General features: G+C 41.4%; 2 protein-coding genes across 5 annotated transcripts; both read right to left on the bottom strand.

The window, feature by feature from the left end:
• Positions 1–393: 393 nt before the first annotated feature.
• ppfibp1b (PPFIA binding protein 1b) lies at positions 394–19,298 on the bottom strand. Of its 4 annotated transcripts, XM_072385593.1 has the most exons (27): positions 19,152–19,298; positions 14,927–15,011; positions 14,115–14,320; positions 13,114–13,203; positions 12,899–13,012; positions 12,563–12,694; positions 11,771–11,863; positions 9,925–10,042; positions 9,724–9,768; positions 8,068–8,129; positions 7,886–7,970; positions 7,510–7,649; positions 7,028–7,125; positions 6,328–6,388; positions 6,052–6,226; positions 5,634–5,666; positions 4,929–5,070; positions 4,684–4,815; positions 4,353–4,503; positions 4,106–4,217; positions 3,867–3,955; positions 3,542–3,664; positions 2,374–2,499; positions 2,096–2,284; positions 1,642–1,806; positions 1,400–1,465; positions 394–1,310 (listed from the first exon to the last, which is right to left on the bottom strand). In XM_072385593.1, exons 2-27 carry the CDS (start codon positions 14,988–14,990, stop codon positions 1,227–1,229), a joined length of 2,895 nt encoding a protein of 964 aa, XP_072241694.1. In that variant the 5' UTR covers positions 14,991–15,011; positions 19,152–19,298; the 3' UTR covers positions 394–1,226. The 4 variants fall into 4 exon arrangements, with proteins under 4 accessions (XP_072241694.1, XP_072241695.1, XP_072241696.1 ...); XM_072385594.1 differs by lacking the exon at positions 5,634–5,666; XM_072385595.1 differs by lacking the exon at positions 9,724–9,768.
• A 1,275-nt stretch (positions 19,299–20,573) lies between these two features.
• Positions 20,574–24,453, bottom strand: LOC140306586 (guanylyl cyclase inhibitory protein). The gene is made up of 5 exons (XM_072385194.1): positions 24,329–24,453; positions 22,845–22,977; positions 21,757–21,906; positions 21,519–21,624; positions 20,574–20,807 (listed from the first exon to the last, which is right to left on the bottom strand). Exons 1-5 carry the CDS (start codon positions 24,397–24,399, stop codon positions 20,671–20,673), a joined length of 597 nt encoding a protein of 198 aa, XP_072241295.1. The 5' UTR covers positions 24,400–24,453; the 3' UTR covers positions 20,574–20,670.
• Between the last annotated feature and the right edge of the window lie 88 nt (positions 24,454–24,541).

Raw genomic sequence — 24,541 nt, 5'->3', positions numbered from 1 at the left:
GTGGAAGGAATTCTGTTGGTCTGCATTTTTACTGAAAGGTCACACGGTGTAAACCGATGCCAGACTCCTCACCAGCGTCTTCTCTTCACATTAGATATTCTTACCGGTATGCATACCCAGCTCTCTGCTCCACTGTGCATTAAAACTATACATTCAGCACCGTGCTGTTTCCTGTGGACTCACCGTCTTCCTCTGTCTCCCAACACGCCGTCCTTCAGCTGCTGGTCGCTCAGTGCAGCGTTCAAACAGCCACACGATCGCAGCTGAACGCCAACACAGACACAGAACATTTGGTGCTTCACCTTCCCGTCACTGTGCTGCAGGAGTCAAAGCAACACACTCCAACAACTCCACCTGCCACAGATTTATGACACGAGTGGTTTGTGAAGAAAATCTGCTTCCACTGGCGTTTTATTGATTTTAACAATGAAAGAGTCTGAAAAGCAAACGTATACCGTGAGACACAGTCGAGTAGTAATTACAGCATTCTTACTCTGAGAAAAAAACAAAACAACTCCCATGAGCTCGCGTCATTCATCAGAGTCCCCAAAAATAACTCCGTACGAGCCAACAAGTATCAAAATCCTTTTATGATGAAAAAAGACTGCGCTGGGTTTCAATACCATGCAATGATATTCATTAGGCGTGTGTACATGTGCAAATACATGAGTACGAGTGGAAATCTTCAGAAAAAGGGTGAAATATAAGACCATTACCATTTAATTAGCAAGGTTCAGTTTCTGTAGAAAAACATAGCAGCTGTTTTGGAGTTATTACTTTACATTAAAAAAAGGAAAAAGAACACCCCCCCCAAAAAACCCCCACAAGTTTTCTGCTTCTATGAAGTCCACGTCTTACTTCGGACATCTCTGCTGCCAGAAGGCGATTTAAAAGACATATATTAAAATCTATATTGGTAATTTCTCTGATGTCATTTTCCCTGCTGGTTGACACTTCCGTTGGATAAGAATATTTCCAGAAACCAGCTGGCAGGCAAACAGTGGTGTTGTCCTCAATGCTCCCTCTGACATCAGATGACGGTAATGGCGGCTGTGAAGGCTTTTACAACACAAGCTGAGAAGAAGACACTGTAATACTTTTGGCTCTTTGGATGTAACACTAAAGAGGAAACGTGGGAACATTGTTGGGGTTTGCTGAGACTCGTCCACGTCTGGTTGGCACAGAGTTGGATTCACAGCAGGACCAGGTTTGATATGCTGACTGTCTCATGCATTGGAGTCTTCGTCGGTCACGCTGGGGTTCGGCGAGTTTGAAATCTCTTTAAAGAATTCATCGTCTTTCAGCATGCTCTGGTGGAAGATGCAAAAAGAGAAAGATTGACGCCACGTGAAATTGATCTCTGAACAACTGACGAGTTCTTGAATCTTGATATTCTTACTGTGAGGTTTTGAATTCCTTCAGAGAAAGCTCCAATCTGTCTCACTGTTCCCTCAGAGTCCTCCATCTGTGGAGGAACAGGCTCGACTTAATAAAACCAGACCCAGAAAACCCCCAAAACAGGCTGACCACATTTACCCAATCAATATGTTTGAGTCACCATCCAATAGACGCTGCTTTTAAAAACAGTTATCAGATACAGGGCAGTTCTAAGCCAAAACATTGTTTTTAGGACAAGCTCACCTGTTCAAGCCTGTCCAGGTCGTCTTCGTAGATTTGGAGCTCGAAGCCTTTCTGGAAGCTTCGACCCTTTGGCATCTCCACATCCATCGGGCAGACGTACTCCTCGCTCTCTTCCTGCTTTTTCTTCCTCAGACTGCCAAAGTTTCCAAATGACATCTTCTTTGGCTGCAGGGAAACAGGAAGAGAAGAAAGAAATATTACATCTGCTCACACGGGAGAGAATATATTTTCAAATCCACACACATTTTACAAAAAGTTCTAAGGTTCATATACTAAAAACTACTTTGTTTAGCGACTTCACAAGTACAGGATCGTTTAAATAGGCCTAGGTTAGCCTCTTTATTTAATAAAGATTTTAAAAGATCTACTTTACCCTGGTAAATCATTGTCTTAATAATCTTTTTAAACAAACACCAATTGAGAACTGACAGTCTGCTCTCAGTGAACACATTACCTTCACTTTAGTTGTGGCAGTCAGCAAAATGTAGTCTGGGTTCTCCAGACACTCCTGTTTGAGCTGCTGGGCCTCTGAGCCAATGAGCAGGCTGAAGTGTGTGGCGAGGTGGCGCCGCAGTAGAGTCTTGTTGGGGGGGATGTTAAGCAGCAGGGCCATGGTCTCCACATTGAACCGCGGCTCCAGAACCTGAACAGGAAGCAGGTGTGTGTGTCAGGAGTGGATCTGTCTGAGGAGCTCAATGCCTCACTGGGAAATTTAAAATCCCACATTCTCACCATTAGGCCTCCATGGACGCCGCTGCCTCTGAGGTTGGGAGCATATTCAGCGAGGTCGACAGATCGTAGCCACTCCATCACCCTGTGGTTGGTCCACTGGGAAATCTCTGCAGGCGAGATATTGTTCTACAGACAACGTAAAGAGAGAAGAGAAATAAATCAGAAGTTAGTCAATCCAACGAGAGTTTAAACCAAGCTCTACATTCTTAAATCGCACACCATTAGCAGTCTGCTGCTGTTTGACACCATGTTTGCGGACAGGAACATTCTGAATAGTGACGACATTTTGATGACGGTGTTTACATGAGCTGCATATGACATATTCCACTCATGATCCCATTTACATGTCAGAGCTGTGAAAACTCTACAAGGACGGGATGTGAGATTAAGGTAACACAAACACGAACTGCGGCCGTCAGTATAGCTGCAATAAATCTTTACGGGTAAGATATCAATACGAGTACTTTGTCCAAGCATGAGTTCAACAAGCTTCGATGTGTTGAAAAACACGGGGCTTAAACGGCCTCTGAGTCAGCAGTGAACACGACATGCACAGCAGAGCCAACATGGCTGCTCTAACCAACGACCCTCAGCTGATTCTGCACTGCCAGCTTTCTTTTTAAAAGCATTCACTGATGGGGCGTTAAGCCGCTCCCTCCGGTCAGTGTGGAGGACCAAAGTGGAGCAGCAGCAAATAAACTCATTCAGACCCGATGGGACAAATGGCAGGACGAACCACTTTTCATTTACTGATGAAAACATCAACATAAGAAGACATTCAGACTGAAATTCTAGTTTCTTTACAAGCTGAGAAAAAAGTTTCGTCAGCTTCACTACCTCAATGTCTGAGCCCTCCAAAAACTCCACTCATAATCAGATCATTTCTTTTTATTGAAGTGTTCAAATTGTTCTTATGCAGTCAGGGTTTAGCATATGAAGGCTTAACAGTGTGAAGCTGAAATCAGTAAAAACATAGTTTGTATTTCTATTAACTTAAACAGGTTCATGTCTCCTAATACACGTTAATTAGATAAGAGCAGGACATTCAGTAAACTTTCATTTTCAAGCTCAAACTTTTTTTTTTTTAATTCAGAGCACGTGCTTTTTAGAATAAAAAAATGAAAACCCTGTACAGTAACATCTATGCTGAAGGTTAGAACAAACGTACCTCGTCTGAAGGTCTGCGACGCAAACAGTTGGGCTCGTAGCTGTTGAGTCGCAGAACTTGAATAGCTCTCTTGATACTGAGGTGATGAAGGACACTTCCCACCTTCAGAGAAAGCAGGTCATCCTGTGGGACAAAACCGTTAACACAAAGCTGTAACAAGCTTTCAGGCTCGAATTATAAAATTACATGAAACAAATCAGTGTTCATCACAGACCAGGCTAACTAACTCGAACTAATAAATGCAGCAGTCCTAAAGTGAGACGGTCATCAAACCTACTTGTCTACAGGATCTGTACAGAGACATTTGCCTCCTGCAAACACTCACCACCGTCATGTAGTGCAACATGCGCCCATCCACTCTGCCCTCATCAAACTGGGTCTTATACTGAGGCAGGCCGATGTCATCCAGCCATCCTGAGAGGAAACGGAAAGCAAAATGACAATCAACAATGAAATATAAATCCAAGTAAAGCTGAAAGTAATTAAATAAACATAAAAACGGTCCTTGGAAGCGCAGAGCATTGATAACTTGGCTCATGTCTTGGACCGGCAGCTGGTACTCACGTGTCACCCAGTTATAGTCCAACTTTCCCTTATTATCCTCCTCCTCTGAGCCGAGGGACTGCAGAGCCAGCTGCAGCTTCTTCCTGTGCAGTGGATGTTTGATGCCCAACTCCTAAACATCCACAAAAACACGAGTCAAGTGACACCTACCATCTCCCAGACACCACAAAGCAAGATCAGCAGGAGAATATTTAGCCTGTCTGCCAGCTTTTGCACAAACTTATTAAATTGTTCCGCTTCGACTCACCCTCTCGAGGTCTTGCTGTGAGGCCTGTAGCAGAGTCTGTCCGGAGGAGACCCAAACACGGGCCATGTTCACATAAAGCCCGAGACCCTGGTCCTGCAGCCAGTCACAAACCTGATCCTTCGACCAGCGTGCAAAGGGAGCATCCACATCACTGAGAAGAAAAGGAGCGAAAAAAAACCCGTCACAGGTCTGATGGCAATGAAAGGACATGAGATCATAAGACTGTGATATGCAGCAAGAGCATTTCATATCTATTTTGTTTATCTAAAGTTTTTCAGAACCAAGAAAAACAAGGACATGGCATTCTGGCTTTTATTGTTCGAACACTCACTTGTTGACTCGTTGGAAGTCACGGGACCAACCCAGTCGGGGTCCTGCTGTGGCGCGCACTCCACCTCGTTTGAACTCACCCTCTGACAGGTTTTCATCCAGGTTGAACGTGGTAGACTGGCTCCTTTTAAGCCTTAAAAAAAACAAAAAAACCCAGAAAACATTCAAGCCTACATATCGAAACTTTCCTACAGTAATCCCTTTACTCTGAGTTATAAAAGAATTCTGATGTTAGTTTCTACTCACTTCCCAAATAGTTTTTTTATTCCTTTGGATTTCTTCCTGCTCTCTGGCGTAGTAGGAAGTGTGTGCGTGCTGTCACCGTTAGAGGACCTCTGTGGCAATCCAGCCAAATCCAGATGGTCAGTGCCCTGTCGCTCTGTTTCAGCTACAAAAACAAATGCCCACACAACATCATCGTGAGCATCAGCGTGGGAGAGAAGATTGGTGGAGCAGCGGCTGTGCTGCGCCCCGGAAAACATTGCAATAAGACAATAGATGACTTCCAAGACACGGGCAGACAGAGGTCATGAGAGGGGGGCAGTAAAAGCAAAAGGCTTTCTGTCAGGCATGCATCAGACGCTGGTGTCTGACTGATACTGCGAAAAGAAGGTTTCATTTATTAGTAGTTTTGTTTTAGATCTTAAGTGGGCCTTTCTGTGATAGTTTAGATCTACAAGAAGATTTCTGAAAAGTGCACGCGTATACATGCAGGCACATCAACATATAGTGTACACGGACTGTATGTTGAGCAGAAAAGAAGGGCAGTGATGAGGCTGTGAACGGTAAAGCACTCAGACATGTAACTATTGTTGCATATAAACTAAGAAAGGAGTCAGCTCCATGAATGAGATTAGAAAAGTAATAGACGTACAAGGACATTGTAAGTGGTTTCCTTTGCTTTTTGGAAAACCACTACAACCCTACAGTAACATGTGGGCTATACTGTACCTAACATAGGCGCACTTGCACTCCTGCTGCGGTCTTCATGTGTTACAAAGAGCACACGACACGGTCCCACAGAAAAAAAATAAAATACAAGACAAGAGGACAAAAATCATGATTGAAATAATAACGGGATCGGAGAGGCGGAACAGAGACATCAACAAAAAAAAAAAAAAAGACAGAACGAAGGGCATACAGCACCATAGAAACAGACTTCCATAATTAAATGGGGACCACAGTTTGTGTGGGCTGCAAATTATGGTCTTGGTCCATGTCGTATAATCCATGGGTGTGGCTTTGAAAACTAAAAATTGGTCTACGGTGCAAGACGAACCTCTGAGAAAATCCGACTGTGTCGGGTTCTGTTGCTTGTTTCACGTCAAACACGACCTACATCACGTCAAATCTTGTGGTTTGCTCTTACCGAGGTTTGGATTGCTGGTCGTCTTTTTGCCTCCGCGGATCTTGAAGAAGCCCTTTCCAAAAGATGAGCGAGCCTTTCTTGACCCAAAGCTGTCGTCTTCTGTGGTGGCGGTTAGAGTGGCTGAGGGACCTTTGGGCGGTTTTTCACTCATCTTACTGGCCTCTTCATTTGTACACTGAGAGAGAAAAAAACAACATTACTCATACATAGAATTTATATTTAGAAATATTGTTCTGGAGGTAGAAATACCTTAAAAAAACAACAACTGACATTTACCTTCTCATTGTTGCTCCCATCCAGACGGTCCTGGCCCTCAGTTCTGGTGGTCTCTTGGTTGCTAAAATGACAAATCACAACAGTCCACGCTTCACTTAGAGCAATGTAGTCCTGATTTCTTCATTGTTGTCTAATAAGTGTGCATTCTGTTTGTTCCATTTCACAAAGTCTTCCAGTTTTTAAGAACAGCTATCGTGTCTGACGATGAAAAATCTGATTGTGTCTCACTTATTTAAACTATAATGGCAGTGGTGAGCAGATTTGTTTTTCCTCTTTCCAGCGACTGTGCAGTCCTGCATAAGCGATGAGCCATACTCTGCCACAAGTGATCTAATTTCCCATCACTTGGGCGCACAATACGATGCCTTATATTCATGAAAAGATGCCATTGTGCTCATGATAAATTAGACTGTGACAGGAAACTATTTAACAAAAGACAATGACATGTGTAAGTCAAACATGAGGCTCATCACCACATGTACCAATGGTTTGCACACTATGAATATGTGCCAGCCGGTGTCATCAGTTCGAGTGAAAACCCCTTAAGATTTTCCAAATCAAGTATTGTAATTGGCTCATTAATTGATGTAAATGAGTAGCAGAACAAAACAGGTCTGAAATAAAAGGAGCTCTAAGCAGAAATTTGAGGTGTTTGGTGTAAAGCTTAAAAAATTAAGAGGCAGTCTTTGATGTATTTTACCTTTCTACATCGGCAGGTGTGGACTCTGATACTCGCTCTGGATCAGAGGGGCTGGGAGAAGGTGAGTTCTCCTCACTTTGTCCATTCAGACTCTCCATCTAAGCGAGGATGAGAATGAGTAAAGAAGACGGAGTTTTCAAAAGATAGAGCATGCACCGCATTAAAGCAGCGACCCGTATTCTTTTAAAGCCGTGAGAGCAGTCTGAAAAACATGCTTCTAAAACCGATGGACAAGCTTATTCACTTAATTGGATGTCAAGGCCTTCAACACTCATTTCAAAATTGTGAAATTAATGTGAGGTATTTGTGAGTGTGGGCGCTTTACTAAGAGTTTCAGAGTTTAATGAAATATGAAGTTGCTTCAGGCAACAACAAAAAAAAAAAGAATGTGCTTTGAAACCCTCATTAGCAGTAATTTATTCTTTGAGCAAACCCATGATTGCAGGCATTTGGGACATCAGATTATATTTTACTGTACAAACCTCATCTGGGCTATTCCTTTTGGGTTGTTCAGCATCTGTAACTTCTTGCTTTTCAGATTCCACAAACACAAAGTTGTCAGACAGGACTGCGCTGGATCCATCACCAGGACTCTCAACATGCTCAGCATCTTTTGTTTTCTCTGAAGTGGACAATGAAAACGATGCTGCTCACAACAACGACAATAACAAGTAACCAATGAATATATAACCGTTGAGTTGAATGAGTTGGAAGGTACCCTGTGGAAAATAATAAGCCTACAACCATCCACACTACATCATTTGTGTTGAAAGATACCTTCAAGATTGACTCACATTAGTACGTTTGTATCTGTTAACATTAATTAGGTTAATCTAATCTGTAGAAGCGAAGTCTAACCTTTCTTCCCTTGTACCGACATCACCATGTCTTGAACTTTCTTGTACCGCAGAAGCGACTGCTTTAGTTCCTCAATCTTACGATCCTACAGAGGAAAAAAAAGACAAAACACAAAGTCAGACCAAGTTGAAAGGAAGAGAGTTGAATCGCCCGATGCGATGCAAAGTAAATGCAATGTGTACCTTTTCTTCATTTGCTGCCATCAACGACTCAACTGCCCTTTTCATCCTTTGCACTTCCACATCTAACGAGGTCAGAAAATAATTTCAGACACTGAACTGTAACATTGTGAAACTTTCTGGAGTTAAAAATGCTGGGACGTATATAAAGTCTGAACACACAGGGCAGCAGGGAGATGACATTCAGTCCATACAGGCTGCAACATAACAGTTATCACAGCTGACAAACAATGTGAGGAAGCGATTCACTTAATTACAGAAGAACATTTTCACTTTTCAGGACACACATTCCACCACAAAGGCTGCTTAAAGAGGCAGTCAACCTTTCAGCTCAGCAATCCTCTCACTATGTAAACTTTTCCCTCAGTTTCATCATCTGGAAGTAAACCAAAACAAAAAGGCACCTCAGTGCGCTCTTTCATAAGAAACTAACCCCGACAGTTCAATGCTGTTAAACTTGCGCCCTGTTGACCAAAACAACAGAGTTGGAATTCTCAGCATTTCTGTGTAAATCGGACTTAAAATAAAGGCCGTTTTACAAGCGACACACACGTTGTCTGGTTCTCGTCTATATTGAAAACACCATCAGTCACCGTCAGGGCTGAGCAGATAATGCAAAACACTGTGTTAAAAACAGCCAAAAAGCCAATTCAGTCAGGACTTAAGAAACCTCGGAGCTGCTTAACAATCACTTTGAGGTTTTTACCACAAACAGAATTATACCTGATAAAAAAAGTGATCTTCGAAAACACTCTGCTAAAGGTTGATGATTTTCATAAAGTTTCAGGTGGTTTAGACCTCGAACTGTCCATAATGGGACTTTGAATTGAGTTGATTTAATGCCGTGGCTCCTCTAGATGTGCAGATAATACGACTCTAAAGGCACATCAGACAGCGAATGTTGGAAGGATTTGTTTAATAAAGACACAGAAATTGCTGTGTTACGAGCTTCAATGTGCTCCTTAACATTTTTTTTCCAAAATCAGACATTTTGAAAATATGATATAAACATTAAAGTAGGGACTCGAAATGCAATTCTATTCAACTGGGCTCCTATGTGCTGAGGGAATGTGTGAAGAGAATGAAAAATGAAATTGTTCTGTACAATTAATAGACTCTTCTAAGCACAGGTGATGGGAACAAGCATAAAAAAAGAAGACAGCTCTCACAACAAATACTGTCAGACAACAATGAACAGGACGACAGTTCGGGTTAGCAGGGCACACACAGGTTGCTGGTGTGAGCAGGGGAAGGTTTAGGGGACTTTGAGGAGAGACATCGAGGGGTACAAGATGTGATTATTGTAGGAGGACATGAGTCAGAGGGATGAGTGAGCAGCCTGAATGGTTATAACAACAGTTCATTCCTCATTCCTGCTGAAAACATAAAGCAAACGGTTCTTGTTGTCGTTTTAGGTTGGACATTAAAAACACAGACGCTGGACATGGAGGACCTCATTCCATTCAAAAATGAAAAAAAACCCAAGTAAATCAAAGTTGACTAGTTGAACTGGGATGTGGAACTCCGCTACGAGCACTTCAGTGGGTTACAATGGACAAGCAGAGTTCAGATGGCTCATGCTCGTTCATGCAAACGAGGGTTGGAGTGGGTGCAATGATGAAGTGGAGAAATAAATACAAGCATAAAAACCCCCCTTACGTTTTTCTTTCAGCCTCTTTCTAAGAGTTTCATCTGGATGAGAGACTAAACAGGACAAAAAACATTATGACAAAAACTATAGAGAACTTCAGCTATGGTAATTTACCCAAAGACATCACACGTTCATATTAAATAAATCAGAGATTAGAACTTGAGGCATGCTCATTTTCAGCAGGGCATGCGATTGGCTGGCTGTCCCACCTCTCTCTGAGGAATCTGCACCACTCATGCCGATGGCTGTGAAGCCTGTCTCATCCTGTAGGGTCCTCATCTCTCCATCTTTGCCCTCCAGCTGCCTCCTCAGTATGGCTAACTCCTCCTGTCCAACAGAGGACAACAGTGAGAACATCTTCTCCACACCGGCATCACCTCCCCCACCCCAGCCCAGCACTACAAACACACCACAACACAAAGGTTCACAGACGCTGACGTGGCACAGAGGCACACAAGCCACACCTGCTGGAAGGGTAACAATGTGTTTGAGGTGGGTGGCATGCATGGATGTCTTGGAGGACCGAGGCAGGAAGAATTATGCACTCCGTTATGAGGGAAAAAACAAAACAAACAAAAAAAAAAAACCTGTTTTAGTGGCCAGAACAGAAATCAAACAAACAGACAGAAACAGTTAACTGTAGATAGAAGACCAAAAAAAGTGTAAAATGGGGGGAGGGCGCACAGAAATTTGCCAACTCGTGATAAAGGCCCACAATTAAAGCATACCTGTGGTCTGAAAAATGCTGAAACTAGTGCTTTGTAGATTTAAAGGAAGTAACATTTCTAATTGCACTTTATACGTTTTATTGCATCACACTCTTAAATTAATTAAATTACATAAAAATTATCTTTAAAAAAAAAAGAAGAAGAAGAAAAGAACCCTGCAGATTTATCTATTTTTTCCTCAAAAAATAAAACTAAAAAAAAAAAAAAAAAACACCAAAAAGGAACCAAAGGGAGAGGTCAAAAACCATAATCATACTGCAAGCACAACAATCATCTTGAGGAAAGCCAACCTTCACAGCCTGGAGTTTATGCTCTTTCCTCTGTTTCTCAAACTGCATCTGGCCCATTTTGATTTTCAGGCTAGAAAGCTTGGCCATTAGCGACTAGCAGCAGAAAGACAGACCAAAGGGGAAAAAAGAAAATAGAAATGGAAGCACATGTGAAGACAGTCGAAGTGAAGCAGGGGGACATTAGAAGTGGTCACCATTTTGAACTTTATGGGTAGAAACTTAAGGAATGCAATTCCACTTCAAGTCTTAATCTAGATAAGAATTAACATTCAGTACCGTTATGCTCCAAGAACAAGGGTTGAGATAAAGTGCAGTAGCTTGGAGCCTTGAAACCACCAGAATCCCAAGTTCACAATATCTGCTATTTAAAATGAATAAGCATCAGTTTGAGTTGTGAAAAGACAAAGAGTTTGCATGTTTTCTTTGACCTGAATGACACTAAAGTACAGTAGGCGTGATGTTGGGGCAGATGTTGGGGCAGATGTTCGCAGCACACGACTTCTCCAAGAGATTTGTCACCCAGGTCAGGAGAGAAATCTCCTAAAGACAAAGTACGAAAGGAGAAGCTACTCCTCCAGAACATTTACGACTGAGTGGACACAGTGGACAAGAGTTGCTGCATCATTCCCCTTTCAGCCTTCCACATCGTGACCGTGGATTTATTCAGAAACATGCGGTATCAATGTCAACACAACACGTGGCTAAATCTGCTATTTTCAACATGTTGTAAGGAAAACAGTTTCCAAAGCCTTATTTCTGCATCACATTTCCTCTCATTTCCAGCTGTGAGAGCAAACTTTCAACAGAAAGTCTCCTGCTGTGAAGCACATGTGCAAAGTCCAGACCAAGGACTTTCATCGGATCATAAAAGGAGAGCACAGATTTGATTTTGGAGGGTAAGAAAGATGGCTCCAATAAACTGCTTAAGTGGGGAATTTTTCTTTTTGTGACTGCGATGTCATATCATAAAAGCACTGATTGTTTTACTGAAACAGATTACATGTGAAAAAGGAGCAAAGTGCACTGTGAGAACTCACCTTTGTGGATTTAAGTTTCTTTTCGTACTGTAGTTTTTCACCCTCCAGATCAGTCAATCTGTACCGCAGTTCATTAATTTCCAGAATCAAATCCTGCAGAAGAGAGAGTAATGTGATTTTAAGATGCTTGTAAAATAGCAAATATCTAAAAGTAGCAGAAACTTTCATTCTATTCCTGTCATGCAAATCAGGAAGATTAAATATCCAAAACTGGTGTAATGCAGCACAGACTAAATATAAGACGAGATAAGTTTAAAGGGGGATTCCTTAGAGAGTAAAAGCTCCAAAGCAGCAGCGGAGATAAAATGAGGGGAAGCTCTGATTTAGGAGCTGTGAGGCGGAACGTGGAAAATCAGCTTTTTGTTCCAGTGGGGTGGAAGAGACGACAGCACTACTATAACAATAACACGACGTGTTTGAAAGCATTCCCAGTATTCTGCATGGTTCATCTGGGATCAGATATCCTCCCATCTCTCATAAACAACGTCTTAATCTTTAAAAATCATTTGACCAGAAGGCAGCAAATCCTAAAAAAAAGTAAATAAATCAGTCTGCACCACGATGTTCTTAATTCATTATCACAACACAGACTGCAGGCATATCTCCCATGACTAATTCAGCAAATGTTGACGCTACCTTGAGGGAATTTTTTTGTGAAGCTAAAAAAAACAACTGAAATATCAAAATAATATCTCAGAGAACATGATCGAGAGTTTGTTTGAGGTGTGCATTTATGTGTTGGGTGAGACTGAAAAGGGAGAGCATTCCAATCCAAAGAAGTAGCTTGTGTACCTCGCTGTCCCTAAATCTGTCATCGAAGTTCAATCTTTCCTTGTCCATAGAGTTCAGCTTCAGCTTGAGGTTGGACACTTCAGACATCAGTTCAAGCTTCTGAGTCTCCAGAGAAGTTCTGCACAGAAGCTCCTGCAAAAGCAGATAATAATAATAAAAAAATATCTTATCTGTAAAACAAAAAAATATTGTTTTGTGGCTGTCAGGTAGACCGTAACGGCAGAGTAAACAGGAACAACAGCATGCACATCGTTATAGTGACTGCCGGTATATAAATACATAAAATGGTCACCAGAAGCTCAAAAACTGGCCTTATCATGTATGAAATATACACACCTGCTGCAACATCTCCTCGGTGGCGTTAAGTTTCTCCCTGTGCTCTTCCAAACACAGGTCCAAATCTCGAATCTTCTCTCCCTGAGCCTCCACCTGGTCGGTCAGCACACTCACCTGCACGGGAAAGAGCACGTTTTTATGTCCATTTAGCAGAACTACAAGTGTGAAAAGTGAGTCTTTATGTTAAAGCTATAAAAGTACTGTTAGGTGGATACCTGAAGAACCAAGGACTCCTTATCGCTCTCGAATCGGGAAAGCCTCTCCTGGTAATGGTCGCCTCCACCCAGAGAGATGTGCCCATTGGACTGCAGGGAGAGGAGAAAGATGGATAAGACACAAAGCTGCTCAAGGAAGTGTATCAGACCTTTTGAAAAGCAGAGTGGCACAGGTCAGTTAATCAGCAATGCTCGTCTTAAATGCCTCAAGGGTTTAAATTGTCTAACGATGACCTTAAATCAAGTTTTTTTCACATAAAAGTGAGTCCGTCTACACTGCTCTATCCTTCAAAAACAAAGCATTACATGGCTGAAAAGAAGGATCAGAGTCAGTCTGCTCCACAGAGAGCAAGTTACAGCACTACACAAAAACTATCTCTGGCCTGCAGCCCATCACTCGCACAAACACCACTCCGATTCCCAAGAAGTCTGCGTGTTTCTTTCTGCTCTCTGGCAGAGACACTGACAACATCAGCAATTCATGTCACATTCCCGGGGAACTCAGCAGAGCAAGACAATCATGTTTCCTCTTAGCAAACAAATCAGTTGTGTACTCGCTCACAGGACTGTTTGCCGATGTGGTGGAGCATTCAGAGAGTTTCAGTGTAGCACACACAACAATATTAATCAGTATCAAAGTACTTTCTGTCCATCTCAGACAAACTTCCTCCACGATTATACAACTTTAAATTATAAATCTCAAAGGAAGCCGAGGCCTTTAGGGAGAAATAAAAGAAAAGCAACAGCAACCTCTATATTTCAAACCTTTTGTGTGAGCATCAAGATAAACCAGTTATGTGACATTACAAGTGAAAGTGATATACCTGGAGGCTACACTATTCTGATAAGCAGTAGAGAGAAGTTAGCGTGTCAAATCTGTGATCTTCTGTGGACAAACCTCTCACACTAGGGTCGGTTTTAGGAGTAGATGTAATCAATGTAACACTGTCACATTAAAGATTTCAGAGTCTAATGTGTCTTTGTAGATGTTGGGCTCTCACCAGGTGACCATGAAGCCACTCGACCAGACTGTCAGCCGTTGAGTCAGGGATCTGGCAGCGGAGACTTTCCCTTTCCTCTGTGTCCATCAACTCCAGGACACTCCTGAGGTCCTCCAAGAGGTGAAGCGCCCGCAAACTACCCATGAAAGGGGAAGTAGGCGACTGACAGTCAAACAAACCATTAGAGTAGTCCAGGGCCTTTGAACCTGAGGCAAGGAAAAGCAGCAGGAGAGAGATGTTGAACCTTATGGTACAGAGAGGGCAATGAAACAAGCTGCAGCCAAAGCACGCACAGAGATGAACGCTTATAGAGTCACAATTTACTGTGACATTTAAATAGTAAGAAGTGGACTTCCATTTACTTAATTTTAGACTGCTTCACAAAGTGAAAAAAAATGAATACCACCAATAAAGTTAGTTGGAGTCGAACATTAAAAGCAGTGGTTTGACTTTAAATTCTCTGTTGAATATGGAAAATTATACAAGTTACATAGTTTATTTATAAACTATAAAGTACGAAAAGTAAGATTCGTGAACATGCCAAAACAGCCCATGTAAGCACAGAATAAAAGCTAAAACCTCTTCCGAGCATCTGAGCTCCAGACATCTGATATGTCAAGCTGTGCAACAAACCATGACGAGACGTCAGAGAAAGTCTTATCGATGTTTACTCAACATGGAAGAGGGACTTCAAGGAATTATTTGCTTTATGCTTTCACTAAGCCGAAAATAGAATCAGCGACATAACTGCATCGAGTGATTTATTTAGTAAACATTGAGACAAAAGTTTTGATGATGCTTAAGAACTTTACCTGCTATTATACCATCCATCTGCTCCAGGGCGGCAGCCAACATGTCGCTGGCATCAGACATCATCTTCGGTCACTGATGATGAACCTTTAAGAGCAATGACACCTTTATCTCACGGTGAAAAGCATCCCTTGGAATAAAAAAATAAATATAGTAACGTCATCAAATACCTCTGTGATAAACAGAAAAAAAAGCCTCTAAGACTTGAGGAATTTGACATGCACCGTGAAAGAATTCCCAAACCAAATCGGCATGATGAATTTGATCATCTTAGTTTATCCATCTGACAAAATTCCTGCAGTTCAGTGTGCTTGATATTTGAGTATGAAGTGGACAAATTCATGCAAAGCAGTCACATGGCTGCTCAGCCGTCTCGGCAATCCACAGCGGTAATTCTTGGCATCGAACTTATCGGCACAGAAATGTTCCCACCCAGGAATTACACTGCTCTCAGCTCTAAAATAAAATACTCTGGCCGGTAAAATCCCATGCTTGTGAATGTTAAAAACGGATATACGACAATCCGGGAACTGTGGTGGGTTTAAAATGACTGTGACAAACCCAACTGAAAGATTAAATGATGCCTGCTCTGCTGAGTTGTGCTACTTTTCCATGCTTGATACTGGAGAGGCTGTATGCAGATTTTGTTCGAGTAAGACTGATGAATAATGCATTTTAGAATATCAATCAGGCCATTTACCTAAAAAATATTGGTACACAGAATGTCCTGCCAATAGGACACTGGACACTTTATTTGGAGTGGGGTGGGGATAAATTTAGTGTCACAGTATTGGACATTTGCCCACACAACACAGCAGCCCCTTCATCTCTGACTGTTTAATCAAACGGCTCTGCTGTATTTTGATGCACGCTTAAACATGCATTCAGAGGCTCTCAATCTGCTCAGACGAAAGATCCTGGGAGTGCCCAACACTGCGACGTAGCACCGTTTTCAAACTTTATGGAAACCACCCACAGACCCAGCACCGTCATTTCAGCATTTCTTTGCTCATTATGTGTAAAATAAGCACGCACTAAAACATAAAAACACAACACACGGCAGGGTGAGAGGGGATGAGAGGAGCCGGCGTGCCCACGGTGGACAAATAGCAAAAGTCTCAATACAAGTTAAAATGCTTCTCTCAGGTTACCTTCGGTGGGTGCGTGTGGGACGTAAACATGATGTTTAAATCTGGGCAAAACACAATGTTCTGGTAGTTTTTTTTTGTCCATGACGCTACACCAGGCGGTGATATACACCTCCTCTCAGCTTGTTAGTCTCTGATTTCAGCCACGCATGATGCTTCAGCAAAACAATATCATGAATCCAGTATTCAACAGCAGCTGAGTTTACTTAGTTTGTTGTGTGATGACTCAAACTGAGGGCCTGGAGGGCATCTGCTACAAGAACCAGAGTCAAGTTTTCGCTCACAGCTGAAGAGCAAATATGGGCAAAGTTAACACATGACTTTCAGCAAACAAACTTCAAACACACCAGACCAGGTCCAGGCATGTTGCTTTCAGACCTGCTGTCCATGTGTCAGTCAGGGCGAAACACATGTGAAGTACCTGCCTGAGCGTTTCCATACAGTATTCGAGGTGGACGTAGAGCTGAAGGCTATGAATGCCTAATTACAGAGAAGTGTGCTCTGTCCTCACGTCCCAGGAAGCTTGCTTGTTAGTCATATGTAAACACAAGAGAGTTGTCTCACAAGCAGATGAGGACATAACAGTGCCTTTATAATTCTCTTCTGAATTATGCAACTTTTACAACACATTTGGTTCAGTTTTGTATTTCGTGCTTAAAGCAAATTGAGGAGGAACATTTTACCCCATTTTGCTGTCAAAGTGTATGTTCAGTCTGTGCACGTTTGTCATCGACAAGAGACATCTCAAAATCTCATCAACCAAGTACTGCTCACAAAAACAATGTCTCACTGTCTTTCTTTTCTATAGGCAGTACTCTCACCAACCATGCAAACACACAGAGAAGGCTTTTGTTCATCATAGCAGGGTATTTTGACTGAGAGGCATGCATTGCTACAGCACGCATGCTGCTTACAGCAACACCTGCCTTCATAGCCTTTTCAAACGCAAAGACCCCCAAAACTAAACCAAAAAGGACAAAGAATGTGTTCAAAAGGCAGTCTTGCCCTTTGGTGAAACAGCCATGTAATTCATGGAGACATCCAGAGGATAATGAACACAAGAGGGAGATTGGACCATAATAATTGCTTTCAAATCCTTCAGCTCTGGTCCCTTTAGGCAGAGAGAACCATTATAACTCACTCTCACTGGACAACCTAAGGAGAGCTCAAGTATTCCTGGTATGGAAAGAAAAAACCTTGTAAATTCAGTTTCTGCACAGGAAATAGAAAACAAAACAGAAGCCTCAGGGTCTCCTGTCTGTGGGAACACAAGAGTTTACAACCGCAGCGCAGCTGACTTTTACCAGCGTGTGTTGAGATCCAGTTGCCATGGTGGTAAAGTCTTGGTAAGAGAGGAATTTACAAACCAGGCATAAATCATACAACCTCTTCTATATTTATCCAGGTAACGGAACGATTGAGCACGGACAGGACGGAGTAGACCCATGCCTTTCCACATAATCACACTTTCTATGCTTTGACTCACACAGGCCTTGGTTCATTTTTCACCTTCGCACATCAATTTCATGAGAAAAAAAAATACCGCAGCCCGTTTTACCTCAAACTGGGAGAAGTCACACTCTATTCTGCACGTCTAAATAATAAACTTCCTATTTTCTGTTGAACTGTACCAGTGATCTCCTGGTAAAGGTGCATGAAATGTAAGCGGTATAGTAGAAAGCTCCATCTAATGATTCACAGGACGCCTGCAGGACGTTGCTCCAGAATAACCTGCAGCTATTTCCAAAGTGGGTGAGCCCGCAGAATACATCATCTCTAATTTTATACCACCAAACAACAAGGCCCGTGTAAAAAGAGAGCGCAAAGTGGGGAAAGGCCTTTTCTTTTGTTAAATATCTTTGAAAAGGTGGAAATAATGAGGTTAAATGCGACACCACTTCAAGAACTCTTGTGCCTGTGTGCACGAGATTACAGTAGAGATCCCCAAAGTTGGACAGCAGCTCACATTCCTTTCATTGTACTCACAACTTGTTCCTTAATTTGACTAAAAAGTTACAAATCTCTGTCATTACGGCCAAAAGCAGTGAAATGCAACACTTTATCTGCACATGTGGCACAGTTTTCCATACAGCTGTTGATTATCAAGCAGTGCTGGGCTTTATAGTGAAACATTTTTTTAATGTTACTCCATAAATTCCTTGCATTTTTCCCCCACTTGCACTGTAGGAAGGAAGAAATTACAATGAGAGCCTTGGGAGTTTCCCAAAAATTAAGTGAGCTTTTGATAAAGAGTTGAATTTCTTTCATTTCCTTTTTTTTTTCCTTTTTTAATTCTATACTTAAGGCTGCTGTTAAAAAGCAATAGATGCCCAAAACCAAGCTCTATGTGGCTGGGTTATGTTGAGAACATGTTGCGTTTGCTTTACAGACAATTTACTTGTTTTGGAAAGCTTTTGAAAAACGAAGACCAAACAGGCTTTCGAGGTCGACGTGAGGGCAATAAAACAAACTGATCAGGTTTCACCGCCCTGGAAAAGACTCCAGACAGTAAACTTTACAGTCTGGGCAACTTCAGCTCAACACCACCGGGTATCCAGGCTGAATCTAAGCACCACCTTGAGGCAAACGACACGCTTGATGTAGTTTAGCTTTTCCAAAATAGGTGCCCTCAAAGCTGCGTGGGAGAGGCTAACCACAAATCCGGAGATGTGGCAGCCATAAACCTATATTTGTTCCACATAGGCCATTTGTCGAAACAAAATATTACCGTTACATACGGGCAGCAAATTAGGACTCCGTATACATAAGGTGCAATTGTTGTTTTTTAATGTATATTTACAGTTTTAATACCAAAACACATTAATTAAAAGTGAGACTTCTCGTTAAGTAGCTACCAGTTGACTTGAAAGTAGGAAGCCGGTTAATAAAAACCATCCCCTGAAGCCCCTCGGACTGGTCGGACATTGTTAAAACAGGTCAAAGTTAAAAATCGGCCGTTGGAAGTTAAAACGTTAAACAAACGCGGGCGCGTGCCAAAGCAGTTCGTCCAAACTAAGTTAATGTTAAAATAAATCACGACCCGGAAAAATAAAATAAAAAAATCCACAGACTTTCTTACCGCGAGTCAGCTCGAAGAAGAAATTAGATTTTCCGTTGGTTTGTTTCCTCTACCATGTACATAAGACGCCACAGAGTGTAGTTTCTTAACTTCTCAGTGCCCACCAGTACAACCCCCGCGTCCGTCCACATCGCTACGCCATGATGTAGATGTGACAAGTCAGTTGGAAAAGTTGGGACGTCATGGCTGGAAAATCCCGCCCTGCTCCTACCGGGATTGGCCCCGGAGCAGGAACACTTTCTAACATAGGAGTCCTGTTGCTTTCACTGTAATACGGTGGGGTGGGATATGTGAGTTTTTTTAAGAATTACAGTCAAACAGTAACAGCTCACAAGAACAAAGCATTCCTTGAAATAATTATTCATCTTAGTCAAACGCGTTTATTTTGATAAACGCCGTTGAATTATAGAGCTTCCCAATTTATACTTTCATAATTTCCACATTTATATTACTTATTGTTTTTCGATGTTTTTTCTGTAAACGAAGGCAGCATTTTCCTAAAAGTCTAGTGGATCATTACATATCCATGGTGGATCAAAGTTAAACAAGCACAAGCGACATCTAGTGATGAGTAACAGCCAATAATCAGTTTTAAATAGGATAATAGAAAATAGAAAATAATCGCTTATTCCGTTTCTTAAAAATTGTAAGTTTTATTTAAAGAAACAATGCAGAAAACATTAACAGCTAAATTAAAAAGTGAGCATGCAGAAAGGCCCTTTACACCTTTTATTTATCAGCGGATTATTCGGATACTGACATCTACGCTGCATGGGAATGTTGAAGCTGCTTATCATACCAACTTCATACAATTTTTTTTTTTAATTCTTCTTCTTCCAGATGATTGTACCAGTCATTTTAAGTGATGGCACGGTTTAAGGTAACATATTAACCTGAAAAGTCATTTTTCAAATGTAGATGTCAGATTAAAAAAAAAAAAAAAGTACATTTCCATCTGAAATCAAGTCACATAAACGGAGATGTACAAGTAAAGTACCTCAAAGCTGGTAGTGTACTTGTTAAGCACAGTAAGAGACTAACGACAGTAAAACCGTGGCAGAGTAGTAAACAAATATACTGTTAAGTTAAAAGGTGCAACGCTGAGTATTAAAGGACAACAATATAATTGCTGTAAATGCCATTTTGATTTTTTTTTTCAAAAATTGGTTTAGGGTGTGTCACCTCATCGTAATTCATCAGGCCAAAACTGCTGCATGGATATCTAGTGACGCTATGCACTGATAAGTAGGTATATTGACCAATGACAGCCTTCATTTGTTTAAAGATGATAAAAAGAAACAGAAATGATGAGAATTACATCAACTGATACAACAAAGAACATTTCAATAGAATAAACATTTCAATTTATGTTGAGGACACTTCATAAAATGACATGCATTTTCTACTCTCAAGCACCTACTTTAAAGTTATGTAACGGACTATGATATCATTCTGTCTCTACAAATTTCAGGCTAAACTTGCTCTCTCCCGGGAGAATTCCACATCACCACAAGTCAGGTCATCCATGGGTCCCCAAAGCTGTGTCCCTCCTCAGAGGCCTCTCCACCTTCACTGTGCTGGGGTCACATTCCAGCATCTCTCTGATCCAATCGTCATCCAGAGCTCCCTCTATGAACTCCTCCAGACTGATGATGGCTACAGACAGAACAAGGACAGGCAGCAATTTCAGACAAACAGCAGAGGATAGACTCCATCAACATCATTTGATCTGGTTACCCCGTTACTCAGTGACTTTGACAAAATGTAAATGTTTCTTCTTATGAATCAGAATACAGGGATAAGAAAACCATTTTTATACTCTTATGACAAAATGTATAATATACATGTAAATGTATAATGTCTTGAGCTTCAGCATCACACTCACATTAAATACTTCAACTGAGCTGCAAGTACACTTCTGAGATATTCTCATCGAATAATGATCTTATTTCAAGTGGTTGAAGAAATGTGTTTCATTAGACTTCAATCACTGTCAAACTTCTTTAGAGGATTTTCAGATTTAATTAACTTGAGATCAAAAGTCCTATTAAGACCTGACATGACCTGTAAACATCAGCACAGGCATACATGTTGCATCGGGACTCAGTGGGTTGAGATTCATGCGCTACAATCAGATTTTAAGCTCTTCTTTCTTTAATAGCGGTCTCATACGTCCACTGGGAACATTAGAAAACAAAGCATAGTTACAGTGGGGGACAATATGATTGGGATATTTACTTTCTACAGTTCCCTTATTACACTAATTGCTTTATTCATCTGACAGAAAGTGTTAAATCTCTGTTCAATTCCAAGTTGAAATAAGTGCCCACTGTGATTTCAAGCAGAAAGGGAAAATCATCTCCTCACTATTGTTGTCTTTATCTAATCTCACAAATATCCTGTTGGTGCATTCTTCAGCTGTGAGCGTGTTGGGTTTGGTTAGAGCAGCAGCGATGTTCATTTTATAAACGGCCTGCGAACACAAGGAAACACCCACCAGTCAAACTCAAAGATACGACATCTCGCTCAACAATCGTCAGAACAAAAGCTCTGGTTTTGCTTTGTACAGCGTTTGTGTGGGATACCAGAGCACAAGCACACGCACCTGCATGATCTCCAGCATTTCCTCCTTTGTAATGGCTCCGTCTCTGTCTTTGTCATAGACTTTGAATGACCAGCTGAGTTTCTCCACAGCTGAGCCTTCAATAAGCATGCTGATGGCCATGACATACTCTCTGAAGTCAACCACACCATCCTAGAGAGAAGTGCCCCGTTTAACAAGCTGTTGTTGCAACTTTAACTTAACTCAACCTTTGAAACACAAGTGTAATACAATGTGCTTTATGAAATATTTGAAAACACTCATAAAACCAATATACATAAAACAATAATTCAGTTAAATTAGCAATAAAAGCAAACATTTAAAAGAGCAAAGAAGAAAAAAATAATCATAACAGTAACAAAAACAGAAAAACAGACAAAAGGGGCACGTTCAAACAGCTAGGACACAAACAAACCAGTAAGTTAAGATATTTAGCATATTATATTTCAAAAACTGTCCTAAAAACAGAGAGGGCTTTAGCATTTCACAGCAAAGCTGGGAGCCAGCTCAACAGGAGAGGAGCCTGAAAGTTAAAAGCTCAACCTCCAGTTTCAGTCTTACAGATCCTGAGAATCAGACTCATGCCAGGACCCCAGGAACAAAGATTTCTTGGGGGGTTAATCATGTTAATAAGATCTTCCAAATAAGATGGTGCCTGGCCATTAAATGCTTTATAGCTTTTTAAACTCTATCCAAAATTCAGTGAAGGGAGGCTAAAACAGGAGAAATGTTACAGCTCCAGATGGTGCCAGTCAGCACTCTGAGTTGTTTAGGCCTTCTGGTAAAATTGTATATAAATAGTCCAGCATAGATGTAACGAATGCATGAACTAGGCTTTGGGATAGGATGCCTCTAATTTTGGTAATAATCCACAGATGAAAGAAGGCCTGTTTGATATGGGAATTAAACTACAAGTAGTGATGAAAAATTACTCCAAGGTTCCTCCCCGTTGTACTGGCAACCACCCGGAGTGATGACGTGATTGGACAGAGAAACCGAGACAATTCATCATAAATCATGATAGAAACCATCTATTAACGCCTATGAATAGAAGAACTCCAGCCCTCAGAGGATCACATGTACTTGCTTACCCCATTATTGTCCAATGTGCGGAAAATCTGTTCAGCATACTCAGCTGATTCATCACCCACGGTTCCATTACAGAAATGCCTTTGAAACTCATGAAGAGTGATCAGGCCGCTTGGACACTCATTTATAAACTTTCTACAAACAACAGGAAGGAGATTTTCAGTTGAAGTACATAAAAAAGCGTTGAAGCAGTTCAGCTGAAGATTCAGCTCTGAGGACATGACTTTTAAAATGAGAATTAAGAGAATTAAGGTCAGTCCATCCCCGACCTGTGGAGATTACACATGTTGGAGAGCTTGTTTACACCCTACGAGTGGAGTGCTCAGGTAATTAGGCCAAATGATTTTGGACCAATTTACAGCATCATTGCAGAGTGAAGCTAATGAACCATGTGTTGTCATGGAAATAAAGGGGGATTATGGAGAACTGTCTATACAAATGCTGCCACAGCTAAGTACAAACAGCACCACACAGCTGAGTGAGAGCCACCTCATTTCCAAAAGGCATCAAGTTAAAGATGACACACTTCGATATTTTTGGCTTCATTAGTCTTTTAAAATCCTAAAGTATTAAAAGTTTCAATTTACCAAAAACAAAAAGGTCTGAAGCAAAAGTTTGGGAACCTTCTTTAAAGAAGATTTTACTCCTTGGAAAGGCAACACTTTCTGGTTGCAGATAAAATTAGTTGAGTTCTTGATTGATAAAATATATGTATATAGAGCAGATTAATAACAAAAAAAGCATTCTGAAGGCCATTTACTTAAAAAAAAACCAGGAAATTCCCTCCCGAATAAGTTTTCAGTTCTCATTCCTTCTTATAGCAAATTGCTTCTAAACTCGGAGATTCCCGGACTATCTTGCATGCGCAGCACTTTAAAAAGTCTATTTACTGATCCTGATGGACTGTGAAGGCCTTGAGGTGGCCGACTGTGGACACCTCCAATTATTGAACTTCTTATCAACCTCAGTTTTGGAAGACACTTGAAGTGAACACCAAAAGTGAAACAGCTCACACTCCATTTGCTGCAGCGCCTCCACCCCAATGTTTAAAAGTTGGAGAAGCATTGCTCCGTAGTCGTGTTACTGCACAGCAGAACGTGGCACCAATCTGCCACATCTTCTAAAAGGCCATTTCATTAGACCGACTTATGCAATGAGGAGCTTTTTCTCTGTCTTCAGACCTCAACAAAGCTCCTGTTGTATGTCACGTCATAGGTAATGAACCGAGGAAATGCTCATCTGAAAACTTTTTGCCACCTTCTTATAGCCTTCTCAACTGCTTCCGCTGAAAAGGGGCTATGTTGAAACACCTGTGGCTGCTGATTATTGAGAGGTTTTATATCCAGTTCTACAAACCATGAAATCTGTGCTGATAGTACACTCGTCTCCACTTTACTGGCCGGGATCTTGTACCTGAATAAACAAGTAGGCTAGAATTGAAGCACTTGTCAGCGGATATTTAACTGCTAAATAATTAAAATCTTACCTGTACCATTCGTAGAGCTCTGTGATGTAGGACTCTCCTCTCCTACGTGGCAGGTTAGCAGCTTGGCCCATTCTGTAATGAAGGAGCAACAGCTCCACGCTCACAGCTGACTTTTTATACTTACCAAATCCCAGCTTACGCCATCTCTCCTAATTGGACCTGGTCACATTTTACAAATTACTCTGAAATAATCTTCTCAGAGAGTGGCGGGTA

This window comes from Leuresthes tenuis, unplaced genomic scaffold (genome assembly GCF_036924035.1).
Source record: "Leuresthes tenuis unplaced genomic scaffold, fLeuTen1.0.hap1 SCAF_5, whole genome shotgun sequence".
Lineage (NCBI taxonomy): Eukaryota > Metazoa > Chordata > Actinopteri > Atheriniformes > Atherinopsidae > Leuresthes > Leuresthes tenuis.
Note: the sequence above shows the minus strand (reverse complement) of the source record. Positions and strands in the feature narration are given on the sequence as shown.